General features: G+C 47.3%; 1 protein-coding gene across 1 annotated transcript in view; it reads left to right on the top strand.

Moving 5' to 3' along the window:
* Positions 1–209: 209 nt before the first annotated feature.
* Positions 210–21,140, top strand: part of LOC139317822 (multidrug and toxin extrusion protein 2-like) — a 46,026-nt gene continuing 25,095 nt past the window's right edge. The window contains exons 1-4 of the mRNA XM_070944917.1: positions 210–353; positions 12,153–12,254; positions 16,284–16,352; positions 17,982–18,130. Of these exons, the coding sequence (XP_070801018.1) occupies positions 210–353; positions 12,153–12,254; positions 16,284–16,352; positions 17,982–18,130 (464 nt within the window). The remainder of the gene's footprint in view (positions 354–12,152; positions 12,255–16,283; positions 16,353–17,981; positions 18,131–21,140) is intronic.

Below are 21,140 nucleotides of genomic sequence, written 5' to 3' on the forward strand. Positions count from 1 at the left end.
GCGCGTCACAGCGCGTCCCACCCAATAGCGGCGGGGATTCCCCCCCAGGCCACGCCCCCTGCTCGCCTGGCTTCACGTGGCCGCGGGAGCCGCTGCTGCTGGAGCCGCCGCTTCTCCTCCTCCTCCTCCTGCCGCCTCGGCCGTTGAGCGGCTCCCCTCCCTCCCATCCACCCCCCACTCATGGCCGAAGGGACCCCGCCGAGATCGTGATGGAGGAGCCGGCTCGGAGTCGCCCGCCTTCCCCGCCGCCGCCGCCGCTCTCGGCTTCCCGTTGCGCCCGCCGCCTCCGCCGCCTCCTGCCCGTCGGCGCTTGGCAGGAAGCCCGGGAGCTGATCAAGATCGGAGGGCCCGTGGTAAGCAGGGATCGGGGAAGGGAAGGGGGGGGAAAAAGACCCTCCGGGCTCCAGTTGCTTCGTTCACACGACCCGCCGGATTCTACACGGGATCATTGGGGCTGGAAAGGGAATGAACTCGCCCCGGTTTTTTCTTCCTTCGGTCACACGACCGGCTGGATTCTACACGTGTTCATTGGGGCTGGAAAGGGAATGAACTCACCAGGACCGGCTGGATTCTACACGTGTTCATTGGGGCTGGAACGGAAATAAACTAGCCCCATTTTTTTCCTAGTTCGTTCACACGACCCGCCGGATTTTACACAGTTAATTGGGGTTGGGACGGGAGTAAACTCACCAGGACCGGCTGGATTCTACACGTGTTCATTGGGGCTGGAAAGGGAATAAACTCGCCCTGTTTTTTTCTTACTTCGTTCACACGACCGGCTGGATTCTACAGGTGTTCATTGGGGCTGGAAAGGGAATAAACTCGCCCCGGTTTTTTCTTGGTTTGTTCACAGGACCCACCGGATTATACATGTATTAATTGGGGTTGGGACGGGAATAAACTCATCCTGTTTTTTTCTTACTTCGTTGACAGGACCGCTGGATTATACACGTGTTAATTGGGGTTGGGACGGGAATAAATTCAGCCCATTTTATCTTGGTTCGTTCACACGACCCGCTGGATTATATACGTGTTAATTGGGGCTGGAACGGGAATAAACTCACCCCGGTTTTTTCTTCCTTCGGTCACATGACCCTCTGGATTATACACGTGTTAATTGGGGTGGGGAGGGAATGAATTCAGCCCATTTTATCTTGGTTCATTCACAGGACCCATTGGATTCTACACGTGTTAATTGGGGTGGGGACAGGAATAAACTCGCCCCATTTTTTTCTTGGTTCGTTCACATGACCGGTTGGATTCTACACGTGTTAATTGGTGTTGGGACAGAAATAAACTCGCCCCATTTTTTCTTACTTCATTCACACAACCTGCCGGATTATACATGTGTTAATCGGGGCTGGAATGGGAATAAACTCGCCCCGTTTTTTTCTTGGTTCGTTCACAGGACCCACCGGATTATCCACATGTTAATTGGTGTTGGAACGGGAATAAATTCAGCCTATTTTATCTTGGTTCCTTCACTCCACCCCCTTGATTATACCCGTGTTAATTGCGGTGGGGACGAGAATAAACTCACCCCAATTTTTCTTACTTCGTTCACACGACTCGCTGGATTCTACATGTGTTAATTGGGATTGGGACGGGAATAAACTCGCCCTCGTTTTTTTTTTTTCCCTTGGTTTGTTCACACGACCCGCCAGATTATACACGTTTATTTCATCTGGAAGGAAATTAAATTCTCTCCATTTTAGTTTAGTTGCCAGGCGGATTAAGGTTGTTTGTTTTTGCTGGAATGGAAATCAACACATCCTGTTTTTCTTTTAGTTCTTTCATTCCCATGACCCGCCAAATAAATGTGATTATTTGGAGCTGGGATAGAACTAAATTCTCACCATTTTAGCTCTAGGTCCTGTGAATGGACACACACTCCTGCCCCACCCTTCCCTCTCCCATTTCTGTCAATAATTGATATGTGAGGATCCTTTATCTGAACCCCGAGAATCAATTAGGGAATCAATTAGAACCCCGAGAATCAATTAGACTTAGCTGGCAGGAAGCCAAATGCTTTCCAAGAGGAGTGGCAAACTTTTTTTCTTTTGGCTGGGAAGGTTGTGTGAACGCAGAAGAAGGAGTTAAAAGGACGTGATGGCGTGGGGGGGGGGGGAGAAAGGAGAGCCAGAAATTTGGGGTGCACCGAAGGCTGGTGTGAAAAGCAGGGGGAGAAAGTTTGTTTTTTTTAAAAAAAAATAATAATAGAAAAATTAAGTTTGAGGAAGGGGGCAGAATTGATCACCTCTTGATCCACCGGAGTGCGGTTTGTTAGGGTTAGGGGACCAGATATTTTGGGGGGTGATTCTGTGCACCCACTTTTTATGAGTACAGGCAGTGGTGGGATTCAAATAATTTAACAACCGGTTCTCTGCCCTAATGACCGGTTGGGTGGGCGTGGCCATGGTGGGCGTGGCCAGTCGGTGTGACACCCCCTGCACCCCCCTGGCAGCAAAAATGGGCCGGGGGGGCATGTACCCCTGGGAGCCAAAACGGGGCGCATGGGGATTCCTGGAAGGGGCAGAGCGTGAAGGGCTGAGGCAGGGCGGGGCCAGCCAGCAATTTCACAACCGGTTTGCACGAACCGGCTGAATACAGGTAGTCTTCAACTTAAAATTTCTATTTGCTGAGTGAGAGGGTGGTTTTGCCCCATTTTGCGACTTTTCTTGCCTCAGTTGTTAAAACGAATCACGGCGGTTGTTTAACCTAGTCACACCATCGTTAAGCGAATCCGGCTTCCCGTTTGACTTGGCTTGTCGGAAGGTTCGCAGAAGGGGAATCCCGCGGGAGCCCCTGGAGACGCGGCGACCGTCATAAATGTGAATCCGTTGGCAAGCATCCGAATGTAAATCACCTGACCCTGGGGAATGCTGCAACGGTCGTTAAGTGTGAAAAATGAGCATACGTCGCTGTTTTTCAGTGCCGTTGTAACTCTGAACGGTCACTAAGTGAACTGTTGTAAGTTGAGGACTACCCGTGTGGCAAACAAATTAATTAAACAGCCCCCTTTCCAATGAATGAATGAATGAATGAATGAATGAATTATTCAAGGCGACGCTGTTATTTCTTTGGACTGTTGAGTTAGCACAGGGGTCGGCAACTTGCGGCTCTGGAGCCGCATGTGGCTCTTTCACCCCTCTGCTGCGGCTCCCTGTCACTCAAAATAGGCATCACAACCACCAATGTGCGACACCTGCCAGGACGCGATTTATTGAGCTTTTCAACTCCTGGTAGGCCAACCATAGATAAATCCAAGAAAAGAAAAGTTTCAGAAGAAAACAGAATCTTTAATTCAACTGTATATGCTAGTTTTGTGGCCACTCAGGAAATAGTCAGGCACAGGAAGAGTTTTGTGGCTCCCGGTGTTTTCTTTTCTGTGGGAAACGGGTCCAAATGGCTCTTTGAGTGCTTAAGTTTGCAGACCCCTGAGTTAGCAAATACAGAAATCAGCTCAGTATTCAGGGTGGATAAAAATCAATGATTTTTTTTTAAAAAATCAAAAAAATCAGATTTTTTTGATTTAAATCGGATTTTTTTATTTAAATCAGATTTTTTTTTATTTTTATCGAATTTATTTTAATAAAAAACTTTTGGGGTAAAAATCTATCGTAAGATAATTTTCGATTTAAGATACATAAATAATTTAGTTTATTCCGCATGAAATGGAGCTTAGTTATGTAGCTGAGGCTGTATATTCTGCAACACTGGGACGATCGGTGAGTCAACAGTGGGTCCAAGGAGTAGCAGAGATGACAGCTGCTCTTTAAAAATTATGATTTAAATCGAGTTGATTTAAATCAAGCCTTTTTACTAGTGATTTAAATCATGATTTAAATTGTGATTTAAATCAACTCGATTTAAATCAAATCCACCCTGTCTGTATTCACAGGTTTTAACAGAGTTTTAAACCTCTAACCCCCCACTCCCGACAACCCACCGCCTGCCGGCTGGTTTCCAGAAACAGACCCCACCTCCTTCTGCCCCCTCCCCAGCCCCTCTCCGCCCAAAAAATACAGGGCGTAGACCCCAGAAGGTGTCAAAGGGAAGAGATACAACCTTCTGATTGGACAGCCATTTGTTCAGGATGGTATAAGGCAGGAGTCGGCAACCTTAAACAGGGAGCCGCAGCAGAGGGGTGAAAGAGCCACATGTGGCTCCAGAGCCACAGGTTGCTGATCGCTGGTATAAGCAGTGGTGGGTTCCTCCCGGTTCGGTCCGGTTTGGCCGAGCCGGTAGCGGTGACGATATGACGTCACCGAACCGGTTCTCCTCCCCTGCCTTCCCACCCCCCCCCCCCCACGTTATTCTTACCTTTTATTTGGTCCCACCCCCAATCTATTGCTGCCTCCTGAGTCCCAGCTGATGACTAGAGGGAAAAAAACTATTTAAACTCTTGCCGCGGGGCTTCAAAGGGCCGCCCTACAGCTGATCAGTGTTAAAAGCAAACAAATGAGTCGGGTCGTAAGTGCGAGGACTGGTCGTAAGTGCGAGGACCTTCCAGAAATGACTCTGACCAGCTAGCCACACCCACCTAGTCACATGACATCCAAGCCACACCCACAAAATAAGCCACGCCCACAGAACCGGTAGTAAAAAAATTTAGAACCCATCCCTGGGTATAAGGACTCCTGATTTGGCCCGGGGGGGGGGGAGGGTTGGATTAGAGGACCTTTGAGGTCCCCTCCAGTTCTACAATTCTATAATCTTATAAATTCTAGAAGTTGGATGATTGAATGGTCCTTCCCCCAGGCTGGAGAGAGGAATGGACAAGAGATTGGGGACAGGGCTTTTGCCTGGATGGCTGAAAAGAACCTCTATGTCTCAAGGCAGTCTACCACGCCTTACCCAACACTAGAAGGAAGAATGTAAAAAAGCTGGAGTTAAGCCGATCACAGGTAGTCCTTGGCTTACGACCGCAATCGAGCCCCACATTTTTGTTGCTAAGCGAGACAGGCGTTAAGTGAGTTTTCCCCTCATTTTACGACCTTTCTTGCCACCGTTGTTAAGTGAATCGCTGCAGTTATTAACATGGTTGTTAAGTGAATCTGCCTTCCCCGTGGCTCTTGCTTGTCAGACGGTCGCAAAAGGGGATCACGTGACCCCGGGACGCTGTGACCGTCATAAATAGGAACCGGTCGCCACGTGTCTGAATTTTTTATCACATGACCGCGGGGATGCCGGAGCGGTCGTAAGTGTGAAAAAGTCCCTTTTATAAAGCGACGTCGCAACTTCGAACGGTCGCTAAATGAACGGTTGTAAGTCAAGGACTATCTGTAAGTGAGTGGGAAAAGGGAGCAGTGGTGAAATCCAATTTTTTTTTTACTACCGGTTCTGTGGGCGTGGCTTGGTGGGCGTGGCAGGGAAAGGATACTGCAAAATCTCCATTCCCAACCCACTCCAGGGGAAGGATATTGCAAAATCTCCATTCCCACCCCCCTCTAGGGCCAGCCAGAGTTCGTATTTGCCGGTTCTCCGAACTGCTCAAAATTTCCGCTGCCGGTTCGCCAGAACCTGTCAGAACCTGCTGGATTTCACCCCTGTTCTGATTTTTTGGCTGTCTTCCTTTTTTTTTCTGGCATAATTTTAGTTTTATAGGCTGTTTCTTGGATTTTTGTCCTTATTACTCACATAAGCTTCTGGGCTCTGCCCACCTTGAGCTGATAATGGAAACCTTGATCGAGTGATCAAGTCTCTTTTTTACGACTCTTTTGTTTCTTATTTCTCCATCCGTCCATCCATTTTCGTCAGCTCAGAGGCCTCTTTTGGGAAGAATTAAAAGACAAACATTGGCCAGTCGTAAATCAGGGTTCCTACAAAAGATAACTCTGTTTTTCCTTTTTTAAAAAAAATTCCTTCAGTCACCTGCCAAAATTAAAATTACAGAAATGCTTTTATTTAAGTATTTGTATACTTGCCTTTTGATTGTTTTTTTTTTACAAATCACTCGAGAAGGCAAATGTATTTAGCGCACACAGAGCTGAAGAAGCTTCTTAGGTGAGAAGCGAAAAGTCTTCAAAGAAAAAGCAGAAAATCCAGTGGCCTCTTCGAGCTCTTGTATCTGTTGGACAGTATCCCTCCCCACAAGCAACTTCCTGATACTCCTCCATTTATAAATCCATTCACCATTTGGGCAGGGTTTTCCCAACGGGAATCTTTTTTTTTTTTTTAATTTGATTTATATGCCGCCCTTCTCCGGAGACTCAGGGCGGCTTACAATGTGCTAAGCAATAGCCTTCATCCTTTTGTATATTTATACAAAGTCAGCTTATTGCCCCCACAAACTGGGTCCTCATTTCACCTACCTTAGAAAGGATGGAAGGCTGAGTCAACCTTGAGTCAACCTTTTTGGGGGAATTTCCTGGAATTTACGGCAAACTTTTTACCTCCTATCTGAAGCCGGAAATTGCAATCCGGCTTATATCCTTCGGCATCGCTAAATGGGTTGCAACCTGCCCCCTGAACTTAATGCTTGGTTTACGTGCGAGCAACTGGCGTTCCTCTTTTCTTTTTGCCGGCGGCCGGAGAGTTTGTGCTATTTCTCGGTGTTCTGGAGAAGGGGACATCCCCTATTCCCAACTGAGCCGGCCTTTGTCTCTTGCCGGATGAGAAGCATCTGACTCCCAGTCAGCTAAGATCATCATCTGATAATGTCCAGCCTTGATATTTTCCAGATATTGCTTCAGGCAGAAAAAAAAATTCCGGGTTTGTTTTTTATTTTTTATTTTTTTAAATTATTTATTATTAAAATAACATTACAAACAACATATACAATACTTCACCCTGTGCTATACATAAGAAAGGAAGATTTGGTTCTTCGGATATATCCTCATGATCGCCAAAATCCACGTTCTCCGGGTACAGGTACCGAAGCATCCGATTTTCCCAGCGCATAGTCCACGAATGGTTTCCAAATTTTCCAGAAAATATCTTCTTTATAGTCACCATTTCGGGTTGGGTTTGAAGGAGAAGGTTTGGCTTCAGAAGTTGGAGCATCTCAGTTTTGGGGATGGTTGTCCTGGATTTGCCTTCGTTCGACTAGAAGACCTCTAAAGTCCCTTCCATCCCGGCTACAGGTCAGGGGTGGGTTCTAATCGGCTTTACTACCGGTTCTCTTTGTGTGCGCGCTTCGCGTGCGATCGCCTCTTCAGTCGCGCGCAGCAATCCGCTCTGCCACACCTTTCAGCTGGGCGAAAAAACCGACATATAAGGTCGGCATAACGCCGGGGCGGGCGGGAGGGCCAGCTCCCAAAGATAGAGAACCGGTTTGGTGACGTCATATCGTCACCGCTATCGGCTCTCACGAACCGGGCCGAACCGGGAGGAACCCACCACTGCTACAGGTAGTGTCAGGCTGGCCCCAGCTTACTCCCCTAGGAAAGAAAGACCCTTGACTCCATTAGAGAAAAGATACTTTTACTACCGATCAACCCATGGAACAGAAGTTGCCTTCGGAAGTTGTGGGAGCTTCATCACTGGAAGCTTTCAAGAAGAGACTGGGCTGCCCCCTGTCAGAAATGGTGTAGGATGTCCTGCTTGGGTGGGAGGTTGGACTAGATGACCTCCAAGGGGAGAGGAGAGGAGAAGAGAGAAGAGAAGAGAAGAGAAGAGAAGAGAAGAGAAGAGAAGAGAGAAGAAGAGAAGAGAGAAGAAGAGGAGCTGGAAGGGACCTGGCAGGAGACCTATACCAGACCTATACCTTGATAGTACAATGGTTTAGTGCACCCTGTTATTAACACAGCTGCCTGCAATTACTGCAGGGTTCGAATCTCGCCAAGGCTCAAGGTTGACTCAGCCTTCCATCCTTTCTAAGGTAGGTGAAATGAGGACCCAGTTTGTGGGGGCAATAAGCTGACTTTGTATAAAAAATATACAAAAGTATGAAGGCTATTGCTTAGCACATTGTAAGCCGCCCTGAGTCTCTGGAGAAGGGCAGCATATAAATCAAATTAAAAAAAAAAAAGTGGCTGTCCAGTCTCTTCTTAAAAACCTTCAGTGATGAAGCACCCACAACTTCTGGTGGCAAGCAGTTCCACCGATGAATTGTTCTAACTGTCAGGAAGCTTCTCCTTAATTCCAGGTTGCTTCCGTCGCTCCTTGTCCTGCCTTCTGGTCCTTTGGAGGAGAGGACGATGCTTTCTAACTTTCTGTCCTTTGCTCCTTGATAAAAATCCTTTCGTAACTCCCCCCCCGTGTCGCCCTTTAGCCGGGAGAAAGGTCAGCCCCTAGATCGGACAGCTCACATAAACGCGCCGGGCGGAGATTGCATAAACCGACTTAATCCAGGTGGATGTCGCTTATCTTGGCGTCTTTCCCTTCAGTGCAAAACGCGCCAAGCCAAAGTTTGCATTCCCAGGTTCCGAGAGCCAGATCAAACTCTTTGGGACCAAAAGACACAAGGAGTGTTTGTTTGGCTCGGAGGATTGCAGACCGCAAGGGGAGAGAGAGAGAGAGAGAGAGAGAGAGAGAGAGAGAGAGAGAGCTCCCGGTGTGTCGAACGCTCGCTTTGATTGGCAGGAGGTGACTCTTAGGTAGGGCACGCGAGTGTGGAGCGTTGCAGAGCCAGAATGATAGGCTGAAGCAAACGTATTTTGCAACATCTGTCTGTCTATTCCTCTATCCATCCGTCCACCCATGTATCTACCTACCAGTGGTGGGTTCCTCCCGGTTCGGTCTGGTTCGGACCCCCCCCCACAACCCACCGCTGCCGGCTGGTTTCCAGAAACAGACCCCACCTCCTTCTGCCCTCTCCCCAGCCCCTCTCTGCCCAAAAAATATGGGGCCTAGACCCCAGAAGGTGTCAAAGGGAAGAGATACAACCTTCTGATTGGACAGCCATTTGTTCAGGATGGTATAAGGCAGGAGTCGGCAACCTTAAACAGGGAGCCGCAGCAGAGGGGTGAAAGAGCCACAGGTGGCTCCAGAGCCACAGGTTGCTGATCGCTGGTATAAGCAGTGGTGGGTTCCTCCCGGTTCGGTCCGGTTCGGCCGAGCCGGTAGCGGTGACGATATGATGTCACCGAACCGGTTCTCCCCCCCCTGCCCTCCCACCACCCCCCCACGTTATTCTTACCTTTTATTTGGCCCCACCCCCAATCTATTGCTGGCCTCCTGAGTCCCAGCTGATGACTAGAGGGAAAAAAAACTGTTTAAACTCTTGCCGCGGGGCTTCAAAGGGCCGCCCTACAGCTGATCAGTGTTAAAAGCAAACAAATGAGCTGGGTCGTAAGTGCGAGGAGTGGTCGTAAGTGCGAGGACCTTCCAGAAATGACTCTGACCAGCTAGCCACGCCCACCTAGTCACATGACCTCCAAGCCACACCCACAAAATAAGCCACGCCCACAGAACCGGTAGTAAAAAAATTTAGAACCCACTCCTGCTACCTACCTACTTCATCCAGGGGTGGGATTGAAAAATTTTAGCAACTGGTTCTCTGTCTGGTTGCTTGGGTGGGCGGGGCCTACTCGGCCTCCTGTACCATGGGGAGGGGCATTTTCACCCTCCCCAGGCTCGAGGCTTTCCTCGAGCCTCTGGGAGGGGCAAAAACAGCCTTCCCCAGGCTCCGGAGGCCATCCAAACTTCCGGTATTTCCAGGAGGCCCATTTTTCGCCCTCCCAGAGCCTCTGCGCGGACCCTGCACCTAAAACAGGCCATATGGAGACTCCTGGGAGGGGAGGGATGGAGTGGGAGGGGCCAGCCAGTCCTTGCAACTACCGGTTGTAAAATTAGCATCCGGTTTTCCCGAACCGGTCCGAATCCCACCCCTGCATTCATGTATCCACCTATCGACCTATCCATCTATCTACATCTCCATCCATCCATGTACCTACCTATCCTTCCATCCGTCCTCCTGTGTACGTATCCTTGCATCCATCCATCCATCCATGTACCTATCCTCCCTCCCACCCATCCATTCATCTATCTCTACATCCACCCTTCATCCCTCCCTCCCTCCCTCCATCCACCTATCCATCCCCCTACATACCCATCCATCCATCTACCTATCTACCATCTACCTACCCTCCCATCTGTCCGTCCATCTCTCTGTCTACATATCCCTACATCCATCCATCCATATATCTACCTACCCACGCATTCGTCCATCCACCCCTTTATCCTTCCTTCCTTGCACGTATCCATCCATCTACATACCATCTACCTACCTATAATATACCTACTTACCCATCCATCTGTTCATTTGTCTCTCTGTCTACTTATTCCTCACCCATCCATCCATGTATCTACCTATCTACTCACTCTGTCCATCCATTCACATAATTACCTGTCCATCCATCCATCCGTCTGTCTGTTACACATCTACCCACCATCTATCTATCTATCTATCTATCTATCTATCTATCTATCTATCTATCTATCTACATATACGTTTGTCTGTCTCCTGATCCCTCTATCCATCTGTCTGTCCATCTGTCTATGTATTCATCCATTCACATAATTACCTGTCCATCCATCCATCTGTCTGTTACACATCCACCCTCCATCTATCTATCTATCTATCTATCTATCTATCTATCTATCTATCTATCTACATATACGTCTGTCTGTCTCCTTATCCATCTATCCATCTGTCTGTCCATCTGTCTATGTATTCATCCATTCACATAATTACCTGTCCATCCATCCGTCTGTCTGTTACACATCCACCATCCATCCATCTATCTATCTATCTATCTATCTATCTATCTATCTATCTATCTAGGACCGCCTGCTACCACAAACAGCCTCCCACCGGCCAGTATGCTCCCATAGAGAGGGGCTCCTCCAGGTGCCGTCGGCCAAACAATGTTGACTGGCGGCCCCTAGGGGGAGAGCCTTCTCTGTGGGGGCACCTACGATCTGGAACGAGCTCCCCCCGGAGATACGGAGGATCCTGGATCTGCGCACCTTCCGTCGCGCGCTTAAGACTTTTTTATTTCATCAAGCTGGCCTGGCCTAAATCCTCTCCCCTTTTTAATTGTAAATTTTAATTCGTTTTAATTATGGGGTATTTTAAATTCAGCCAAATTATTTAATTCGTTTTTATTTGATTTTAAATTTTTGTATTTATGTGTTTTTATCTTGTGGCTGTTCACCGCCCTGAGTCCTTTGGGAGAAGGGCGGTATAGAAATTTAATAAAATAAATAAATAAAATAAAATATCTATCTATCTACATATATGTCTGTCTGTCTCCTTATCCATCTGTCTGTCCATCTGTCTATACATCCATCCATTCACATAATTACCTGTCCATCCATCCGTCTGTCTGTTACACATCCACCAACTATCCATCCATCTATCTCTCATCTATCTATCTATCTATCTACATATGCATCTGTCTGTCTGTCTCCTTATCCATCTATCCATCCGTCTGTATGTCCATCCCTCTATCTGCTTATATATTTGTTTATATATCGTATTGGGGCATTGAATTTAGCACCTGGAAAAATACTTGAATTCCCCTTCCCCTCAATCACCACCATACACCGTATTTCCACAACTATCTGGACACTTTTCACTTAACTTTAGCAAGCTAGTCTCTGGCTGAAGAACCATTTTCCATGACATTTGAAACCAGAAAGTAAAACACCAGAAGTAAAAGTGGCAGATTATTGGAAACTCAGAAGGACAAGGTGGTTAGGGGTGGGTTTCCAGAAGACGACCAGGATAACAGTGTTCCAATATTTGAGGGGCTGCCCCAAATAAGACGGGGTCACCCTATTTTCCAAAGCACCTGAAGGCAGGAGAAGAAGCAACGGATGGAAACTCATCAAGGAGAGAAGCAACTTAGAACTAAGGAGGAATTTCCTGACAGTGAGAACAGTTAACCAGTGGAACAACTTGCCACCAGAAGTTGTGAATGCTCCAACACTGGACGTTTTAAACGAGATTGGACAACCATTTATCTGAAATGGTATAAGGTCTCCTGCTTGAGCAGGGGGTTGGATTAGAAGACCTCTAGGGTCCCTTCCAACTCTGTTATTCTATAATTCCAATCTCCGATACGCCCCACTGGGAGACAAGTGTGCGGTTTGGTAATACCGGACGGTGGTGTTTGGCTTGTCCATTTAAGAGAATGACTTTCAGAAGTAAATATTTAAACGACATTCAGGATGACCCTCTAACTTTGGAATTTCCTCCCCAGTTCACAGCCCAACTGTTGGGCTTCTTGATCAGTGTGGTGAGCTCCATCTTCTGCGGCCACCTGGGCAAGGTGGAACTGGATGCCGTCACCCTTGCTGTCTCGGTAAGTACATCCCCGCTTAGCCGAAGAAGGAAAAGAGATTTTCTAGCACTGTCACCCCGGTAGAATTAGAGAAGGTGAGGATTGACTATTGACTGGCGCATGGATGTACCGACTTCCACTCCCAGAATCCCCCAGCCAGCATGCTTTAAAACGGGTGGACTTCCACTCCCAGAATCCCCCAGCTAGCATGTTTTAAGATGAGTGGACTTCCACTCCCAGAATTCCCTAGCTGGCATGCTTTAAGAGGGGTGGACTTCCACTCCCAGAATTCCCCAGCCAGCATGCTTTAAGATGGATGGACTTCCACTCCCAGAATTCCCCAGCCAGCCTGCTTTAAGATGGGTGGAGTTCCACTCCCAGAATTCCCTAGCCGGCATGCTTTAAGAGGGGTGGACTTCCACTCCCAGAATTCCCCAGCCAGCCTGCTTTAAGATGGGTGAAGTTCCACTCCCAGAATTCCCTAGCCGGCATGCTTTAAGAGGGGTGGACTTCCATTCCAAGAATTCCCCAGCCAGCCTGCTTTAAGATGGGTGGAGTTCCACTCCCAGAATTCCCTAGCCGGCATGCTTTAAGAGGGGTGGAGTTCCACTCCCAGAATTCCCCAGCCAGCCTGCTTTAAGAGGGATGGACTTCCACTCCCAGAATTCCCTAGCCGGCATGCTTTAAGAGGGGTGGACTTCCACTCCCAGAATTCCCTAGCTGGCATGCTTTAAGACGGGTGGACTTCCACTCCCAGAATTCCCCAGCCAGCCTGCTTTAAGAGGGGTGGACTTCCACTCCCAGAATCCCCCAGCTAGCATGTTTTAAGATGAGTGGACTTCCACTCCCAGAATTCCCTAGCTGGCATGCTTTAAGACGGGTGGACTTCCACTCCCAGAATTCCCCAGCCAGCATGCTTTAAGATGGATGGACTTCCACTCCCAGAATTCCCTAGCCGGCATGCTTTAAGAGGGGTGGACTTCCACTCCCAGAATTCCCTAGCCGGCATGCTTTAAGAGGGGTGGACTTCCACTCCCAGAATTCCCTAGCCGGCATGCTTTAAGAGGGGTGGACTTCCACTCCCAGAATTCCCTAGCCGGCATGCTTTAAGAGGGGTGGACTTCCATTCCAAGAATTCCCCAGCCAGCCTGCTTTAAGATGGGTGGAGTTCCACTCCCAGAATTCCCTAGCCGGCATGCTTTAAGAGGGGTGGAGTTCCACTCCCAGAATTCCCCAGCCAGCCTGCTTTAAGAGGGATGGACTTCCACTCCCAGAATTCCCTAGCCGGCATGCTTTAAGAGGGGTGGACTTCCACTCCCAGAATTCCCTAGCCGGCATGCTTTAAGAGGGGTGGACTTCCACTCCCAGAATTCCCTAGCTGGCATGCTTTAAGACGGGTGGACTTCCACTCCCAGAATTCCCCAGCCAGCCTGCTTTAAGAGGGGTGGACTTCCACTCCCAGAATCCCCCAGCTAGCATGTTTTAAGATGAGTGGACTTCCACTCCCAGAATTCCCTAGCTGGCATGCTTTAAGACGGGTGGACTTCCACTCCCAGAATTCCCCAGCCAGCATGCTTTAAGATGGATGGACTTCCACTCCCAGAATTCCCCAGCCAGCCTGCTTTAAGATGGGTGGAGTTCCACTCCCAGAATTCCCTAGCCGGCATGCTTTAAGAGGGGTGGACTTCCACTCCCAGAATTCCCCAGCCAGCCTGCTTTAAGATGGGTGAAGTTCCACTCCCAGAATTCCCTAGCCGGCATGCTTTAAGAGGGGTGGACTTCCATTCCAAGAATTCCCCAGCCAGCCTGCTTTAAGATGGGTGGAGTTCCACTCCCAGAATTCCCTAGCCGGCATGCTTTAAGAGGGGTGGAGTTCCACTCCCAGAATTCCCTAGCCGGCATGCTTTAAGAGGGGTGGACTTCCACTCCCAGAATTCCCTAGCCGGCATGCTTTAAGAGGGGTGGACTTCCACTCCCAGAATTCCCTAGCCGGCATGCTTTAAGAGGGGTGGACTTCCACTCCCAGAATTCCCTAGCCGGCATGCTTTAAGAGGGGTGGACTTCCACTCCCAGAATTCCCCAGCCAGCATGCTTTAAGAGGGGTGGAGTTCCACTCCCAGAATTCCCTAGCCGGCATGCTTTAAGAGGGGTGGACTTCCATTCCAAGAATTCCCCAGCCAGCATGCTTTAAGATGGGTGGAGTTCCACTCCCAGAATTCCCTAGCCGGCATGCTTTAAGAGGGGTGGACTTCCACTCCCAGAATTCCCCAGCCAGCATGCTTTAAGATGGGTGGAGTTCCACTCCCAGAATTCCCTAGCCGGCATGCTTTAAGAGGGGTGGAGTTCCACTCCCAGAATTCCCTAGCCGGCATGCTTTAAGAGGGGTGGACTTCCACTCCCAGAATTCCCTAGCCGGCATGCTTTAAGAGGGGTGGACTTCCACTCCCAGAATTCCCTAGCCGGCATGCTTTAAGAGGGGTGGAGTTCCACTCCCAGAATTCCCTAGCCGGCATGCTTTAAGAGGGGTGGACTTCCACTCCCAGAATTCCCCAGCCAGCCTGCTTTAAGATGGGTGGAGTTCCACTCCCAGAATTCCCTAGCCGGCATGCTTTAAGAGGGGTGGACTTCCATTCCAAGAATTCCCCAGCCAGCCTGCTTTAAGATGGGTGGAGTTCCACTCCCAGAATTCCCCAGCCAGCCTGCTTTAAGATGGGTGGACTTCCACTCCCAGAATTCCCCAGCCAGCATGCTTTAAGATGGGTGGAGTTCCACTCCCAGAATTGCCTAGCCGGCATGCTTTAAGAGGGGTGGACTTCCACTCCCAGAATTCCCCAGCCAGCCTGCTTTAAGATGGGTGGAGTTCCACTCCCAGAATTCCCTAGCCGGCATGCTTTAAGAGGGGTGGACTTCCATTCCAAGAATTCCCCAGCCAGCCTGCTTTAAGATGGGTGGAGTTCCACTCCCAGAATTCCCCATCCAGCATGCTTTAAGAGGGATGGACTTCCACTCCCAGAATTCCCCATCCAGCATGCTTTAAGAGGGATGGACTTCCACTCCCAGAATCCCCCAGCCAGCATGCTTTAAGAGGGATGGACTTCCACTCCCAGAATCCCCCAGCCAGCATGCTTTAAGATGGATGGACTTCCACTCCCAGAATTCCCCAGCCAGCCTGCTTTAAGATGGGTGGACTTCCACTCCCAGAATTCCCCATCCAGCATGCTTTAAGAGGGATGGACTTCCACTCCCAGAATTCCCCATCCAGCATGCTTTAAGAGGGATGGACTTCCACTCCCAGAATTCCCCAGCCAGCATGCTTTAAGAGGGATGGACTTCCACTCCCAGAATCCCCCAGCCAGCATGCTTTAAGAGGGATGGACTTCCACTCCCAGAATCCCCCAGCCAGCATGCTTTAAGATGGATGGACTTCCACTCCCAGAATTCCCCAGCCAGCCTGCTTTAAGATGGGTGGAGTTCCACTCCCAGAATTCCCTAGCCAGCATGCTTTAAGAGGGATGGACTTCCACTCCCAGAATCCCCCAGCCAGCATGCTTTAAGATGGATGGACTTCCACTCCCAGAATTCCCCAGCCAGCCTGCTTTAAGATGGGTGGAGTTCCACTCCCAGAATCCCCCAGCCAGCATGCTTTAAGAGGGATGGACTTCCACTCCCAGAATCCCCCAGCCAGCATGCTTTAAGATGGATGGACTTCCACTCCCAGAATTCCCCAGCCAGCCTGCTTTAAGAGGGGTGGAGTTCCACTCCCAGAATTCCCCAGCCAGCATGCTTTAAGATTTGTGGACTTCCACTCCCAGAATTCCCCAGCCAGCCTGCTTTAAGAGGGGTGGACTTCCACTCCCAGCATGCTTTGACAGACGGACCCAGAATTCTGCAACCCTCCGTGCATTGATGGTTGAGGAATTCTGGGAGTTGAAGTCCACCCATCTTCAAATTGCCATGGGTGAGAAAGACGGTGTTGGAGGCTGAACGGTGGACAAATACAGTGGAAATCTCTTGCTGACCTTTCCTTTTTCCCCCTTCCCTCCTTTCAAGGTCGTCAACGTGGTTGGCATTTCGGTGGGTACCGGCTTGGCATCGGTATGCGACACCCTCATGTCACAGGTACCGTGTCTTACGCTTAACAACTGCGGTGATTCGCTTAATGACCATGGCAATAAAAGCCTTTCTCTGATCCTCATATGCTTATGATTCTGCATCTCTCCTATCAATGAAGAGAATTTGTATAAATTTAAGCGTGTGGTCCTCGAATTCCTCAGCGCTTTGCTCAGAGATCCTTTGGTGGGTGAACAGAGGTAGTCCTCGACTTGTAGCAGTTCATTTAGTGACCGCTCCAAGTTACGAGGCCACTGAAAATAGTGACATGGGACCGTTTTTCACACTTATGACCGTTGCAGCATCTCCGTGGTCACGTGATAAAAAATTTAGACGCTTGGCAACTGGTTCCTATTTATGACGGTCGCAGGATTCCGGGATCAAGTTTTTAAAATTTTAAAATTCTTCAATTTTAAATTTGTCGTATGAATTTGGGGTGTTTTAAATTTTGTTTTCCGGGCCAATTATTTAATTGTATTTTAATGCTTTTTTAACATTTGTATTATATGTATTTTATTTGGCTGTTCACCGCCCTGAGTCCTTCGGGAGTAGGGCGGTATACAAATTCAATAAATAATAATAATAATAATAATAATAATAATAATAATAATAATAATAATAATAATCCCCTTTTGCGTCCTTCTGACGAGCAAAGTCAATGAGGAAGGCAGATTCACTTAACAATCATGTGACTTACTTAACAAATGCAATGAATCGCTTAACAACCGTGGCCGGGAAATTTGTAAACCGGGGCAAAATTCACTTCACAAATGTTTCACTTAGCAACGTAAATTTTGGGCCCCGTCGTGGCCGTAGCTTGAGGACTGCCTGTAATAAGAATCTGATTTCCTAGCTGCCCTGAGGGAAATGACGGATCATGTATTTTACATTTTATTTTATTATATTTTATTTTATTTTTCATTTTATTTATTTTATTTTTCATTTTATTTATTTTATTTTATTATTTTATTTTATTATTCTATTTTTTATTCTATTTTATTTATTTTATTTTTTATTATCCTATTTTATTTTATTTTATTATTTTATTCATTTTATTTTTTATTATCCTATTTTATTTTATTTTATTATTTTAATTTTTATTCTAATTTATTTTATATTTTATTTTATTCTATTCTATTTATTTTATTTTATTTATTTTATTTTATTATTTTATTTTATTTTATTTTTTATTTATTTATTTATTTATTTTTTAAATTTGATTTATATGCCGCCCTTCTCCGGAGACTCAGGGCGTCTTACAACGCGTTAAGCAATAGCCTTCATACTTTTGTATATTTTATACAAAGTCAGCTTATTGCCCCCACAAACCGGGTCCTCATTTTACCCACCTTAGAAAGGATGGAAGGCTGAGTCAACCTTGAGCCTGGTGAGAATTGAACTTGCAATAATTGCAGGCAGCTGGTGTTAAATTACAGTGCTTCTGTCTGTTGAGCTAAACAATAATAAAATGAATTATTTTATTCATTTTATTTATTTTATTTTATTTTTTATTATCCTATTTTATTTTATTTTATTTTATTTTATTTTATTTTATTTTATTTTATTTTATTTTATTTTATTTTATTTTATTTTATTTTATTTTATTTTATTTTCTCTCTCTCTCTCTCTTTTAACCAGACTTACGGGAGTAAGAACGTGAAGAGAGTCGGCACTATCCTGCAACGGGGCATCCTAATCCTTCTCCTTTTCTGCTTTCCCTGCTGGGCCCTTTTCCTTAACACCGAGAGGATCTTGCTGCTTTTCCGACAGGATCCCGAAGTCTCCAGGTTGGGCATGCTCGAACGGGTGATTGTGTGCCGTTCTTCGGCGATTGTGTGCCAATGCCCGGCCTTGTGCAGACACGCACGCATTCCTGAACTACAATCCCTTCTGGGTGCGGTGACCCCAGCCTGTGCCGGAACTCATCTATTTGCAGCTGGGAGTCATGTTGCTAGTCCCTGACGTTTTGAATCTGTCTCTAACCCCGCAAAACAGATCGAGAAAAACGGCAAAAAAAAAAAAGGGCGCCTCTCGGTTTTGCAAAACGGTGCAAATCAGTGGAGGAATTCAATTTTTTTTTTTTACTACTGGTTCTGTGGGCGTGGCATGGCTTGGTGGGCGTGGCAGGGGAAGGATAATGCAAAATCTCCATTCCAGCCCCACTCTGGGGCCAGCCAGAGGTGGTATTTGCCAGTTCTCGGAACTACTCAAAATTTCCGCTACCGGTTCTGCGGAACCTGTCAGAACCTGCTGAATAGCAGCCCTGGTGTAAATCCATAGCCGGATCCTAAAAATTCTTTTTTTTTTTGAATGGGGAATAGAATAGAATAGAATAGAATAGAATAGAATAGAATAGAATAGAATAGAATAGAATAGAATAGAATAGAATAGAATTTTTATTGGCCAAGTGTGTCTTGCTGCATTTTATTTATTTATTTATTTATTTATTTATTTATTTATTTATTTATTTATTTATTTATTTATTTATTTATTTATTTATTTATTTATTTATTTATTTATTTATTTATTTATTTGATTTTTATACCGCCCTTTTCCCGAAGGACTCAGGGTGGTGTACAGCCAAAAATAAAACCCACAACTATATGAAAGTTAAAAGACAATTTAAAAATATTAATTAATTTGGTCGAAAAAGCTAAAATAGAAACCACCCATTAAAATAGCATTTAGGCCAGCCCTGCTTGGTGAAACAATAGCGTTTTGAGGGCGCGGTGAAAGGTGCGAAGGTCGGGGATCCTACGAATCTCCGGGGGCAACTCATTCCAGAGGGCAGGTGCCCCCACAGAGAAGGCTCTCCCCCTGGGGGTTGCCAGTCGACATTGTTTAACCGACGGCACCCTGAGGAGTCCCTCTCTGTGGGAGCGTACTGGTCGATGGGAGGCTATCGGTGGCAGAACGCGGTCTCGTAAGTACCCTGGTCCTAAGCCATGGAGCGCTTTAAAGATGGCAACCAACACCTTGAATCGCACCCGGAAGACCACCGGGAGCCAGGGCAGCTCTCACAGGAGCGGTGTTACATGGGAGCGTCAAGTCGCTCCCATAACCACCCGCGCGGCTGCATTCTGGACCAGCTGGAGCCTCCGGGTGCTCTTCAAGGGGAGCCCCATGTAGAGAGCGTTACAGTAGTCCAGACGGAAGGTGACGAGGGCATGAGTGACTGTGTGCAAGGAGTCCAGGTCCAGAAAGGGACGCAATTGCATATGTTGTCACTGTACATAAAAGAAAAAACTGTCCTTCTGTCTAGTTGTTTTGGTGTGCAGTGCTCTATAGCGTCGTTTTAAGGGTAGGAGTTGAAACAGTTGATGTCCAGGATGTGAGCGGTCTGTAGATATTTTCCCAGCCCTCTTTTTGACTCGTGGAGTAGACAGGTCCTCCATGGAAGGCAGGTTGGTAGCCATGTTTTTTTCTGCAGTTCTAATCATCCTCTGAAGTCTCTGTCGGTCTTGTTGGGTTGCAGAGCCAAACCAGACAGTTATGGAGGTGCAGATGACAGACTCCATAATTCCTCTGTAGAACTGGATCAGCAGCTCCTTGGGCAGTTTGAGCTTCCTGAGTTGGCGCGGAAAGAACCTTCTTTGTTGTGCTTTTTTGATGACGTTTTTGATGTTGGGTGTCCATTTTAGATCTTGCGATATGGTGGAACCTAGAAATTTGAAGGTCTCTGCCGTTGATACTGTGTTGTCTAGTATCGTGAGAGGTGGAAGTATGGGAGGGTTTCTCCTAAAGTCCACCACCATTTCTACGGTTTTGAGCGTGTTCAGTTCCTCTGTCAGGTTTCGATACTATCTCAAACTAAATGAATTTCTAAACTGCCGATCTTTGAGGAAATTTTCTCTTTATTGAGCATAGTGATCTGTCCCTGGCTCTTTCACGGTCAGCACTGACCTTTGCCCCCCAATCTCCCCCTTTCCGATCCCCAATTCTCTGCGTCTCATTGGCTATCTTCTAAGCCATTCTCCTCATCCCATCTCTGTCAGATCACAGGAATGTGCCCCCCCTCCTCCCATCTCCGAGGAAACAGAATCTTCAAAGGAATTAAGTAGGCCAAAGTTCAAGCTTCTCCTCTCCTTTCAATATGTCAGAGCTGGAACGCTGACATCCAGATTGTTCCGGTCGCGCCACGAGGCTAGTTGTTCAACCTCCCGTCTGTACGTGGATTCATCATTGTCTCGAATGAGACCATTCACTGTTGTGTCATCTGCGAACTTCAGTAGTTTAACAGATGTATCGTTAGAGATGCAGTCATTGGTATGCAGAGAGAAGAGAAGTGGGGAGAGCACACAGCCTTGGGGGGGGGGGCTGTGCTAATTGTACAGGTATCTGATGCGATTCTGCTTAGCTTCACCTGCTGCTTCCTGTCTGTTAGGAAGCTTATGATCCCCTTACAAGTGTGCTCAAGTACCACTAGCTGGTTTAGCTTAGTTAGAAGAATTGTTCTGTCCCGTTCCACTCACGCACCCCCACAGACGGCCCGGAGTTAATAAGCCACACAACAAAATTCTTTGAAAATAAAGCTGGCAGCAACCCAGTGGCTAGCTGCCAATTCAGACTTTACTCACACAAAACAAAGATTAGACTGCCAGCATTCCGATAAAACAAGCAGAGTTTTCAACAATACAAGGATTAATCCAAATGCAGTCCGATAAAGCAGGCAAAGTCCAGTAACGCAGAGATCATGGATTATTTCTAGTTTTTGCTCATCACAAACTGAACCGGCCACCACACCCACATTTATACCCTGTGTGGTGTGGTCCTGTGACTCAGCTAATCTCTGGCATG

The sequence above is a fragment of the Pituophis catenifer genome, unplaced genomic scaffold (genome assembly GCF_029215685.1).
Source record: "Pituophis catenifer annectens isolate HBS135680 unplaced genomic scaffold, rPitCat1.0.hap2 SCAF_1, whole genome shotgun sequence".
In the NCBI taxonomy this organism is placed as follows: Eukaryota; Metazoa; Chordata; class Lepidosauria; order Squamata; family Colubridae; genus Pituophis; species Pituophis catenifer.